The 13000-nt window shown below is 38.2% G+C and overlaps 1 protein-coding gene across 1 annotated transcript in view; it reads right to left on the bottom strand.

Annotated features, from left to right (window-relative positions):
- Positions 1-698: 698 nt before the first annotated feature.
- The window catches only part of LOC101594411 (amine oxidase [flavin-containing] A), a 75631-nt gene continuing 63329 nt past the window's right edge, over positions 699-13000 (bottom strand). Inside the window, exons 12-15 of the mRNA XM_004665758.2 lie at positions 5810-5907; positions 4064-4175; positions 2945-3007; positions 699-2777 (exon numbers count right to left, since the gene is read on the bottom strand). Coding sequence (XP_004665815.2) covers positions 2631-2777; positions 2945-3007; positions 4064-4175; positions 5810-5907 — 420 coding nt within the window. The 3' untranslated portion in view covers positions 699-2630. The remainder of the gene's footprint in view (positions 2778-2944; positions 3008-4063; positions 4176-5809; positions 5908-13000) is intronic.

The raw sequence follows: 13000 nt of genomic DNA, 5'->3' as shown, positions 1-13000 counted from the left end.
CCTGAACGTGCCTCACCTGATATTATAACTTCTTCCAGAGGGTAGCTGAAGGAGGTACAGTATCCAGATATCCTTATCTATGTTCTGAACAATTTTCCCAGTTCCTCATTAGAATGTCCTTAGGCCTCAGTTGCAACTGCATTGTAGGTTGATTCTCCTCCTACCCAATCCTGCCTTCCTCATTTGCTTAGATATACTTCTTGATACCAAGACAACTTCTGCTCACATTTTGTTCCTAGGAAATCCAATCTAAGAGGAATCAACTGAGATACAAAGGCTAAATGTTTTCCCTTGCCATACTAACAGGTAAATGTAGATATGGTACTAGCAATTAAAATGCATTAATTAAATCATTCTTATAAACCCTAGTAAACCACATTTTTTTTCCAGGTGGGGAGATTGAGGCAGAAAAGAAAAGTAATCTGTTCAAAGTATCATGAGCTAATTAGATAAGAAATATTGGTTCAGAATCCTGTGGCCCAATCAAGCTGGCTATAGTATTCTAGCATTAAATCTCTTTCTAGGCAACCTTAATAACATAAAAGTCAACCCCAAGATTGGGAATCTGGAGTCTTAATAACAAATAATTCTTAAAGCCCATCATCCATAGACAATGCCTCATTATGATCTCTGGCTATGAGGAGCAATTTGAACCTTCTGAATAGAATTACCAGCTGAATAGAGAAGCCCAGTCTGAATCAAGGGTGGTAATACACTTTATTGACAAAAAAATCAGTACTGTAAAGGCAAAATCTTACTTCACACACATATACATACCCCCACATGAAACACTGGGCACAAGCTTTGGACAAGAAACATTAGGCACCAAGTTACAATCAAACAAAACAGGGTTCACAGTCCTTCAGTAAGACTTTTTTCCTCCAGTAGAGTAAGTTCATGGTATAAAACCTTATTTAGCAGTTAGCTATGACAAACAGTCGAAGTTTTAAATTCTAGTTTTTTATCTAACCATGAAAAAGGCCAATTTGTCTTAAAGAACTGTGAAGATTAGAATGTCTTAATACAACAAGGTTCTATCAATCTCATAAACTGACTTGTTTCTCTGGATTAGAGAAAATAACCTATGCTATCTTTGTGGTGGACAAGCTCATATATGGTGGGTGATCTCAGTTCCAATTATACGTCTAAACACATTTGTACTGACATTAATTTTGATACCCAAACTGCAACTTAATAGGGTTGATGTCATTAAGATGAATTAATTGGCATTCCATGTGAGAGAAGAGGATAAAATTACATACTCAGGCGGCCTTTGCTATTCAATTTTTAATGTTAACATTATGATTACTATTAATACTGTTACCAGTTCAGATGTTTAAATCATCATTTCCCAAGGTATATCAGGACTGAGTTAAGCAGTAAGTGAACAGAAAGAACTGCAAGAGATTAGGGATAAGATTTCTCAGTGCAGTTTGATATAATGTGGCAACATCTTATGTACTGGTACATATCCAAGACACTACTGAACCTTGTAAGTTAATTAAAATACTTTTGAATTGCAAGCTAAAGAGTGGCAGGAAAATCCAGCTCTTTGCTCTTCAGAAGGACAAAACATTAGAAGACCTGAAGTCCTCACATCAGTGTTCAGATACTTAAGCTAGCACTTATAGTAAGGCTAACGTTATAAGTCTGGGCTAGTTGGCTGCTCTGTCACTATTTTAATTCCTCTTAAATAAAAATATGTTTATTTTTTAAAAAAGAAATTGCCTTGTGGTTGAAATGCTCGTAAAGTTTTAAAAAATCTGACAAATTTTCAAATGGAAAAGTGAAGAGGTAGGCACCATTTTAAGCCTACACTACTCTTGATAGAGAACTCAATCTCCATATAAAAAATTACTCAATTTAATGTCTGTTATAAAACCTAATAATGTAAGCAAGTGAGGTTATTATAGAAAGCCCTAATGTTCTTTTTGTATTCAATAGTCTCAGTAAATAATAATCAGGAATTTTTCATGTATATTTCAGTACTTGAGAAAAAAGGGCATGATAATATTTAACCAGGTTGAAGACACAGGTAAGTTATCTAGTTCTATGATCGGAAAGCCAAAGACCACTTGAAAAAAATTATGCTTCTGTCCTGAAAGCAACACAAGATGTTATTCCTGACAAGGACTGATGTGTAGCTATAGTCCAGAGGAGAAATGTCTAGTGTAGTTGGTCTCACATGGAGTTACCTAGTAAGCAAGGCCTCCTAAGAGAAAGTCCTGCCATTATTCACTCTGCTCATATGGGGAACTGCACGAGTCACAGCAAGCCTAAAACTTTATTTCTGAAATCATTAGGTATTTTGCATCAGCCATAAAAACAGAACCCAGAAACTGTTTTTCACAAGCACATCAACTTTTTGAAGTTAAGCACTCACAGGCATTTTGATTCTACCAACCAACATGAGTTAGTCTACATAAACAAGATAAAACTTGAATTACTGAAATTAACCAGGAGATTCTTTGGGTTGTTTACACTTCAACACAGACTGAGATTAAACAGAGAAGGGTTAAATCAAGTGCACTTGAATGGCCCAATGGCACAGGCTGTAATTCGTCCATATTTTCCATTTGATGGTGATGATACTGAGGACGATCAAGCAGGAGGCCAGAGGGAGAAGACCTTCAAGGTCGTGACAGCAGTTTGAACTTGTATGCAACAATGCAGAGAGCAGCTAGACAGGTGGAAATACCAGTGATCTTTAATAGACCAGGCACAGAAGGCAGGTTTCTCTCCAAGAAGGTGTGAGTGATTTCAACTGATGGAACATCCTAGGTGAATGAACACAGATCATTAGCAGAACTTCTTGTACGACCTAGAAGAAACAAAGCCTACTGTCCCCTACACAGTATTATCTGTAATGAAAGCAGAGGATGGAGAGAGATAAGAATTTTATGTGCTACGGCTGGTCTAAAGATATAAGAGTGGCCAACCTTACCTTAGATTCAGGCTCTTGAACCCATATGTCCTTCTTGTCAACTTTCCCTAGAGCATTCAAAACCTGAAAGAAAAGTGACTATGCTATTATCAAAGAGGATATATAGTTTTGAAAGACTTAAAGCCCTGTTGACCTTAGATGAGTCCAGGGGTGGGTGACAGAGAACTGAATCTACAGATTCTATCATTTCAAGAACTAGACTAGGATGGATGGATTAAGAAAATGTGATATTATACATATACTAGAATATTTATTAAGCCATAAATAGGAATGAAATCTTATCAATATTATAACATGGATAACCTTAGAGAATAATACATCAAATGAAATCTTCCAGGCCTAGAAAGACAAATAGCACATGTTATTCACACAGAGAAGCTGAAAGTGTATTGCATAGTAGTAGAAAATTGAATGAAGGTGACCAGAGGTTAAGAAGTATAGCATGAAGTGGGCACTAAAACAGTTAAAGGAAGAAATAAATTTGAGTGTTCTGTAAAAATGTAGGATGACTAAAGACAACTATAATTTACTACATACTACAAAGGCTATTGAATGTTTCAAATAAATTATAAATGTGTGATATGAAAGGGATGCTAATTATTCTGATCTGATCAATGCTCTTTATATGCATTCGAAACATTATACTCTACACCACAAACATGCACAATAAAAACCCAAATATGCAATCCCATAGCATATAATAAATCCCTTTCAAGACAAAACAAGTGGCTGAAATGGCTCATCTGTTAAAAGATGCTTGTTGTTGCAAGCAGGCTAACTCAAATTCGATCTTTAGTGCCTATGTAAACCCAGACCAAAGTAGCACACACATCTGTATTTCCAATGGTGGCCCCTCAAAGGGAGGCAGAGCAGGAGAAAACAGAAGCCTGCAATGGCAATAGCAAGAGAGACCATGTCTCAAAAGGGTGGGAGGAGAGGAGAAACATCCCGAGGTTGTCCAATGACATTTACACAGGCACCAAGGTAAGCAAGGACTCATGCATATACACAAATATAAAATATTAAAACATGTTCTTTGTAAAAGGCTAAAACCAAGGACCAGATAACAAAAATCGTGCCCCAATTCAAGAAGGAATGCACCTCAGCTTCTTCTTTTACCTCTCTAGCTGCCCGTTCTCCAGCCTGGACTGCTCCTTCCATGTAGCCACTCCATTGTGTTGCTGTCTCTGTGCCAGCAAAGTACACCCTGCCTACTGGCTGGCGAATCACCCTTTAAGGGAACAAAGAGGTCACACAGTTACTTGGGAAGACATGAAAGGGAAATGAACCATTCAATTACTGCCCTAATCTGTTCCACAAAGACAGGGTAACATATCATATAGAAAGCACAAAGAAGGCAGTCCAAGGTAAAAGGCTAATTCTTGCTCCCTGGGCCTATATACAAGGATCTGAACATTCAGCTCAGGGAAAAGCAGACTGTCAGGACATTCATCATTAATGGTGATGGTGACCTATTCACATGCATCCACAGTTATGTTTCCTGTTTAAAGTTCATACCTCAGGGTTTATAAAGATGTATCTCCTGAAATGATAACCTATCTAGAGTTTCTGTAAATATTTCTAGGTATTGACTAAGGGCAAGGAAATGAGCCTCTTTTTTTTTTTCTTTTGCTAGGGAGGGTCTCAATTTGGTTGAGGATGACTTGGAATTCACTATGTAGTCTTAGGGTGGCCTTGAACTCACAGTGATCCTCCTACCTCTGCCTCCCAAGTACTGGGATTAAAGTCATGTGCCACCATACCTGGTTAAGCCTCTTCTTATAAAGAGGTCTTCTAAAGAGAACCAAGAAAAGGTTGAACTCAATGGAAAACTGTCTGAGCTATTTCCATGAACTCCCTTAAGCTACACACCAAGCCCACCTAAAGCCTGCACCACAGCCCACTAGCACTCCTTTCTCCAATTTTGGAATCCTGTGCCACATCTCTCTATGATAATCATTCTATCATCTTGAATTTCTTCTTTGAGTACAGAACTAATTTACTTCATCAATATCACAGTCACTAGCAAAGGCCATTTGACTCAGTTAAGGAAAAAAGGTACCAGAACACTCTTTAAAGGAACAAGGTAACAAGTGCTACTTCTTTCTATGTGTACTGATGTAACCTTACACTAACTTTCTAGCTCTTGCCCTGTAGAAACCAGATGAATATATGATACCACTTACATACACTTATGCTAAAGATGCCTCCTCTCCCACTACAGTGATCATATCCAAGTGGGGAAAACGGTGAATGAATTTTAAATACCTGGTAGGAGGCTATCACTTTGGACTTCCTTGAGTGTGGTGGCACTAGTAACAAAAAAAAAAAAAAAAAAAAAAAAAAACTGACCCTAGATAATGTCTATGAGGCATTGAGACAATGGCTTCTATGGAGTATGAGGTGCCTAAACAAATAGGAATACTCAGGACCATGTGAATCTCATCTCCTCCCACATCAGCTGTTGACAGTGAGGCTCCTTTCTCTAAAGGAATATCTGATGCTCCTCACTTGTCCAGACAAATGTGCTAAATGTGCTGCATAAGCATATCCAATGTCTTTCTGGGTATACTGATACCCAGAAGTCTTGGGTAGTCCTGTGAAATTAAATGTCAAACTGAGTTCAAGAAGGATCCTTGGAGAAAACTATAGTTGTCTTCGTCTCACAAGTATCGACATCAGCAGTTGTCCTATTTCCTGTCTTCACAACCATTTTTTCTAGGAATATCCAGAAAGTTACAAACTGAGTATCAACCTGAGACTTGGAAATAATAATGTTGCTTATTTCTGTAATTCTCATTGAATATGGCTGATCTTACATGTGGTGTTGGTCTTGTACGAATTCATGTAGTGCTTAGGTAGTACCTTCCAAACTGGGTCATGATCCCAGGAGGGAAGTAGGCAGTATAGCAGCCTCCAGAATACTGTTCCTCACACCAGTTCTTCTCTTCATAATGGACAGGCTGTAGTTCAGTGAGAAGAAAATTTCAGAAGAAAACAAAGTTGAAATGCTACCCTTCAACAATGAAGGCTCTTGTGTATTTTACTTTAACAAAATGTTTACATTAAAAAGTAATCAGAGGGTAAGATGGTTGCATAGCAATCATGCTAATCCAGCCTAGGGAGGGATTTAAGCAAAACCACAGCAAAATAAACTGCTCATCCAAAAAACGAAGGTGTATAGATTTTTAGCAGCCCCAACAGAGAAGCAGGATAGACAAAGATCCTGTCAGAAAGAAGGAAACCAGCCAGAATCCCACTGAGGTGCTTGTGGACCCGGACCTGATCCGTGTGGATCAGTCCAGTGTTCAGCTGCAGGAGCAGACACCAAACAAGGGGATTTTCCAACCTTATAAGCCTCCTTGCAAAGTCAAGAAACCTGAAGGGGAGACAGCAGAGATTGGCTGAGGAGCTGCTGAAGGGGACACAGGCAAGACCAGCTGAGCATTTCTTGTACAACTCCAGGCTTCCTGTACATTCCCATCCCATAACCAACAGCACCGTGACCCTCAGGAAAGTACATTCAGCCCTTGGTGGCAAGGCATCCAGCATTGCTGATCAGAACTTCACAGCACAACACAGAGGGATCGAGGTGGACACTCAGCATTGGTGAGATTTAAAGCCACCCCAAAAGATAATGAGGCTGACTGACAAAAAAAGCAGGTACATAGGCTTGAATGCAATGAAAGTGCTAATCTCTCTTTCCATGTCAGGGCAGATTATGGGTTACATATTCTTGGTTGGTTTTACCATTCTCAAATAAGCTGTATTTGGGTATTGACTGACTATTGTTGCTTTTGATGCATTCAGATTCATAGGGACTTTGTCTTTTGCTTCTACCATTATTCGGGGGCAGGGTCTGATTCAGGCCCAGGCTAACCTGGAACACATTTCAGAAGAGAAATCTCAACCTCCCAGCTGACAGGATTAAGGGTATAGAGTAACACACACCCTTAGGGATTTTGGCTTTATAAGGTTATCTGCTTGTTTCAATCCCCACCCTTGCATACTTTGTGCTGTTTTTTTTAATTGAATGTGTATATTGCTCAATTGAATTTTAGAATTTTCCAGTAAATTGCTCCACCTAGCCTACTAGAATACTTGAATAGCAGGCAAACTCAACACCTAGGACTACTTCTGTGGTTGGATTAGAGTACAAGAGCTAAACTTGGCAGTTTAAACTGCTACTCTGAAGGTATATAGAGTTGGATTTCCAAGTGTAAAAGCACCATAAATAACTAGAAAATCCAAGTATCAAATCAACTCAGGATGCACAAATTGCTACATTATAATACAAGAAACACAAAAATTCAAGACAACACAATTGCACCAAAAATGATAAATCCATCAGAAATTACCCCCATGGAGACAGTTTTAGATGAAATGCCTGACAAAGTTTTTAAAAGAAATGATTTTATCTATACTCAAAGGAGTCAAAGAAAACAAAGGAATAAAGAAGAAATCAAACTCCTGAAGGTATTCCAAGAGAACACAGTAGACCAGCTTAATGAAATAAAGAGGACATTTAAAAACATGAGTGAGGAAATAGAAATACTGAAGAAAAAACAGGCAGAAATACTAGCACTGAAAAATACACTCAGTACCATAAAAAGCTCTATGGAAAGACTCACCAGCAGAATGGATGAAAGAGAGAATAGAATATCTAAACTAGAAGACCAGGTGGCAGACCTAATACAGTCCAACAAAGAGAAAGACAAGCTAATAGGTAAGTATGAATGGGAATTTCAAGATATCAGGGACACTATGAAAAGATCAAACATAAGAATTCAGGGTATAGTAGAAGGAGAAGAATTTCAATCCAGAGGCATAGTAGGCATTTTAAACAAAATCAGAAAACATTTCCCAAGTTGGGAAAGAAATGTCAATGCAGATACAGGAAGCTTTTACAACACAAAACCTGGAAAAAACCTCTCCTTGCCATATTATAATTTAACTACTAAACACACAAACCAAAGAAAATATATTGAAAGCAGTTAGAGAAAAAAAGCAAGTCACCTATAAAGGCAAGTCCATCAGGATCACAGCAGATTACTCAACACAAACTTTAAAAGCCAGAAGGCTTGGAATAATTCTCCAGGACCCACATAAGCCTGATAAACAAGGGGACACATGCATCTGGAGTGTGTTTGCAGTGGCTGGAGGACCTGGCGTGCCCATATTCATTCTCTCTTTGTCTCTCTCAGATTAAAAAAAAAAAAAAAGAATATACCAGAAAGATTATTCACCCCATCCAAGTAGGCTTTATCCCAGAGATGCAGGGATGGTTTAACATATGAAAATTGATAAACATAATACACTACAATATAAATAGACAGAAGGACAAAAATCACATGATCATCTCAGTAGATGCAGAGAAGGCATTTGACAAAAATACAACATCCCTTCATAGTAAAAGTACTACAGAAACTTGGAATAGAAGGAACATATCTCAACAAAATAAAAGCTATTTATGACAAACCTACAGTGAACATAATATTAAATGGGGAAAAACTTGAAGCATTTCCACTAAATTCAGGAACAAGGCAACTGTGTCCACTGTCCCCACTTTAATATAGCACTGGAAATCTCAGCTATAGTGATAAGGTAATAGCACTCAAAAAAGGGATACAAATTGGAAAGGAAGAGATCAAATTATCATTATTTGCAAATGGTATGATTCTATACATAAAGGACCCTAAAGACTCTATCAGCCAACTGTTAAAGCTGATAAACACTTTTAGCAACATAGCAGGATACAAAATAAACACACAGAAATCAGTAGCTTTCTTATATACTAACAACAAACATGCAGAGGATGAAATCAGGGAATCTCTCCCATTCACTATTGCCTCAAAAAATAAAGTACCTTGGAATAAACCTAACCAAGGAAGTAAAGGATCTCTACAATGAGAACTTTAAAACACTCAAGCAAGAAATTGCAGAAGACACTAGGAAATGGAAAGACATCCCATGTTCTTGGATTGGAAGAATCAATATTGTGAAAATGTCAATCTTACTAAAAGAAATCTACACATTTAATGCAATCCCCACTAAAATTTCAATGGCATTCTTCACAGAAATAGAAAAACAATCCTAAAATTCATTTGGAAGCACTAAAAACCTTGAATAGGCAAAACAATTTTGAGCAACAAAAATAATGCTGGTAGTATCACCATACCTGATTTTAAGCTGTATTACAGAGCCACAGTAACAAAACCACCATGGTACTGGCACAAAGACAGACACATAGATCGATGGAACAGAACAGAGGACCCAGATATTAAACCAGGCAGCTACAGCCACCTGAGTTTTGACTAAAATGCCAAAAATATTCATTGCAGAAAAGATAGCCTCTTCAACAAGTGGTGCTGGGATGATTGGATATCTACATGTAGAAGGATGAAAAGATATCCTTGTCTTTCTCCATGCACAAGAATCAAGTCAAAATGTATCAAGGACCTTCATATCTAAAATTGCTAGAGGAAAGAAAGGGTAGGAGAAACCCTTCAACATACTGGCATAGGCAATGACTTTCTGAATATGATCCCAATAGCTCAGGAAACAAAACCACTACTCAACCACTGAGATCTCATGAAATTACAAAGCTTTTGTACAGCCAAAGACACTGTGAATGAGCAAAGAAACAATATACAGAATGGGAGAAAATGTTTGCCAACTATACATCTAACAGAGAATTAATATCTAGAATATACAAAGAACTAAAAAAAAAAAAAAACAGTAAGAAATCCAACAGCCCATTTAAAATTGGGCTATTGAACTAAATAGAGAGTTCTCAAATAAATAAATACAGATGGCATATAAGCATCTAAAAAAAGTGTTCTACATCTTTAGCCATCAGGAAAATACAAATTCAATCTACTTTGAGATTTCATCTCATTCCTGTCAGAATGGCTACCATCAAGAAACCAAATAACAATAATTGTTGGCAAGGAAGCAGAAAAAGGGGACCCCTTCTACACTGTTGATAGAAATGTAGTCAGGTCAGCCACTGTAGAAATCAGTGTGGAGGTTCTTGATTCAGCTAAAAATAGATTTATTGTATGATCCAGCTATAGCACTCCTAGGCATATATCCTAATGACTCTTCTCAGTACCTTAGAGATACTTGCACAACCATGTTTATTCCTGCTCTATTCATAATAGCTAGGAAATTGAATCAGCCTAGATGTCCCTCAACAGATGAATGGATAAAAAATATGTGATATATTTACACAATGGAGTTCTATTCAGTGGTAAAGAAAAATGAAGTTATGAAATTGGCAGGGAAATGGATAGATCTGGAAAGGATTGTACTAAGTGAAGTAACCCAGGCCCAGAAAGCCACATGTCACATGTTCTCTTTGATATATGGAACCTACCTACAAATGTTTAGACTTGTGTGTGAGCTAGAACCAAAAATTGGTAGCAGAGTCCAATAAGCCAGAAAAAGGCTATAAGGGAGGGTAGAGAGGAAAGGACTCAAGGGGATGATATTGTGTATATATAAGTAGAAGAACAGAGTACAGAAAATGGAATGACTTAAGTGAAGCCAGGGGAAGAGATTGAGTAAAATAGCAGTGGGGGGAGGGTCAATCAAAATTCAAGATATTCTGAATAAGACATACAAAGCATACTTTTTTAGATAATGGCATATCTAGAAGTCATAGATTGTTACTAGAAAATTTTCAGTGCCAGGGATGGGACACCTTCTGGTAAGTTGTTAGCCAGGGAGGTCTCTGTTGCCTCTAAAACATTATAGGCTATTGCCAAAGCCTTTGGTTTCCCATGAGTAACAGATCGTAAGACCCTAATGCTGAAGACTTTACATACATGGATGGCAAGGTCACTGAGAAACCAAGCTGGTGCTGAGCTAAAAACCTTGTATCTGTAGACCAGCCAACTGAAAGCTGGATAAAAATGCTCTGCATGCAGCCCCATGGGAGACAGAAGTCATCAGCGGTAAAAACAGTAGACACTAGAAGCCTCAAGTTTTGTCAGACTGGCCAATTGACCGAACAGGTACAATAATGGTATGTCTTCTCTGGGAAAAACCAACTGTTCTCTAATTGGACTAGAGGCCTTCTCTATGGGAGGGAATACATGCCTGGTTTTGAAAGCCTAATCAAAAGCCTATGACAGGGGAGATCATGAGCCTTAGTGGTATATAAAGCCTGCTCTTGTCTGGCTAAATGTGTATATTATTCTCACCAAACTGCCCTGAAAACGCTACACTTAATGTTCATATTCATATATTAATGCTACTCTCACTTTTAGTTAGAGAATATTCTCTTTTTATATGGTGGTAACAACTGGGATGACCCAAAAGGCAACACAGCGCTGAGAATAAGTGACAGAGGAGTGTCCAGCACTGAAACATTGCTATCACATCCTCCAAAGCTCAGGGCCCTTTGTGGAAGAGGTGGTGGTAAGAATGTAAGAGACAAAGGAAGGGTACCACTCCTTACATACAACTGTCCAGATAGGAACTGGCCTTGATATCCATGACCTTGCAGTGCCTAGCAGTACTTTCACATGACCCTCATAATAGGAGAAAAAGATGATGACATCAAAATAAAAGACAGACTAATGGAGAGAGGGAGGGGATATGATGGAAAGCAGAGTTGTGAAGGGGAAAGTGGGGGAGGGGAGGGGATTATCATTGTCTATTGTCTGTAAATATAGAAGTTGTTATTAAAAAATTAAACAATAATCAGGGTTGCAGTATGAACTCAGTGGCAGAGGGCTTGCTTAGTATGAATAAGACCTGGGTAGAATTTGTGCTCCAATGTGAGAGAGGAGAGATCAAGAGAATGGGAGAAGGAGGGAAGAAGAAAAGGAGGGAGTAAAAAAGAGAACATTGGTGAGAGAGAGAGAATGAATCAGAAGATGAAGCTCAGTGGTACAGTACTATATTAGTTGCCTAATATACAGAAAGCTCAGGGATTGAGCCCCAGTACCATAAAAATAAAGGAAGAAAGGAAGGAAGGGAAAGAAGAAGACAGGAAAAGAAGGGAAAGAAAAATAAAGGAAAGGAAAGAAAAAAAAGGAAGGAGGGAAGTCTGGGATGTTTAGTGTTAGGAAGAGTACTTGCCTAGCATGTGCAAGGACTTGGGTTTGATCCCAAGTATTACAAGAAGAGGAAGAGGAGGCAGGGCTTACAAAACAGATACTTTGATTTTTGTGACCTCTTGACCAAGGGATATTAACATATCTCAATATTAGTAGAAAGTATACTTTCATTCCTTCAGTTTCTGAAGAATTCAGAACTAAATCTTCAGGAAACCCATACCAGCAAGTAGTTTGTGGAAAGATCTGCTCCACTCTCTGCAGTCTCTATGACAATGGGCTTTATTTCTTCACCTAGACAGACATTGCTGACACGGAAAGGTTCAGAGGCAAAAAGCAGGGAACAAGCACATGGCTACAATTTTTTTTTCAGAATCTTTTTCCTAAGCTGCTTATACATCACAGGAAGTCTGCTCAGAAAGGGATAATTAAGATGGAAGTGTTTCCTACAGGATATGGGAATCTTCTCTGACTACCCAAGTACATTCTGAAAAATTTATTATTTGGACATTTCAGAGGTAAACCCTACCAACAGTTCCTAGCTATGGTTGGGCTCTCTAGAAATCATATCCTACCTGTTGCTTTCTATGGCGAAGTGAAAGCAGAGTGGGATTGCTAAATGGGCTAAGAATTGAGTCTCCACATGAGAAAAGAAATTAGTATGCCTTTCACCTGGGCAGGGATTGAGTCTAATGTGTCAGGTATATACCACTATATTTACAGTAACACATGATGACATAGTTAGGATTTTATTTTGAAGTAGGCAGTTGATGATGACAAGAGGGCATGAGCTCTGTTCTACAAACCAACCTCATTCATCCTCGACATAATACCTTTACCTCCAAAGCTCTGCTCACAATAGGCTGCCATTTATCCAGTGAAATTTAAACAGCTCAAGTCAACACAGAAGAAGAAGTTTCATGTACCTGACAATAGTTTTTAATAGCCTTTTGAGATTGCTAAAGTTAATCCTGTAAATTAAGGACATCTC

This window comes from Jaculus jaculus, chromosome X (assembly GCF_020740685.1).
Source record: "Jaculus jaculus isolate mJacJac1 chromosome X, mJacJac1.mat.Y.cur, whole genome shotgun sequence".
Classification (NCBI taxonomy): domain Eukaryota; kingdom Metazoa; phylum Chordata; class Mammalia; order Rodentia; family Dipodidae; genus Jaculus; species Jaculus jaculus.
This window is presented reverse-complemented; position numbering and strand designations above follow the sequence as displayed.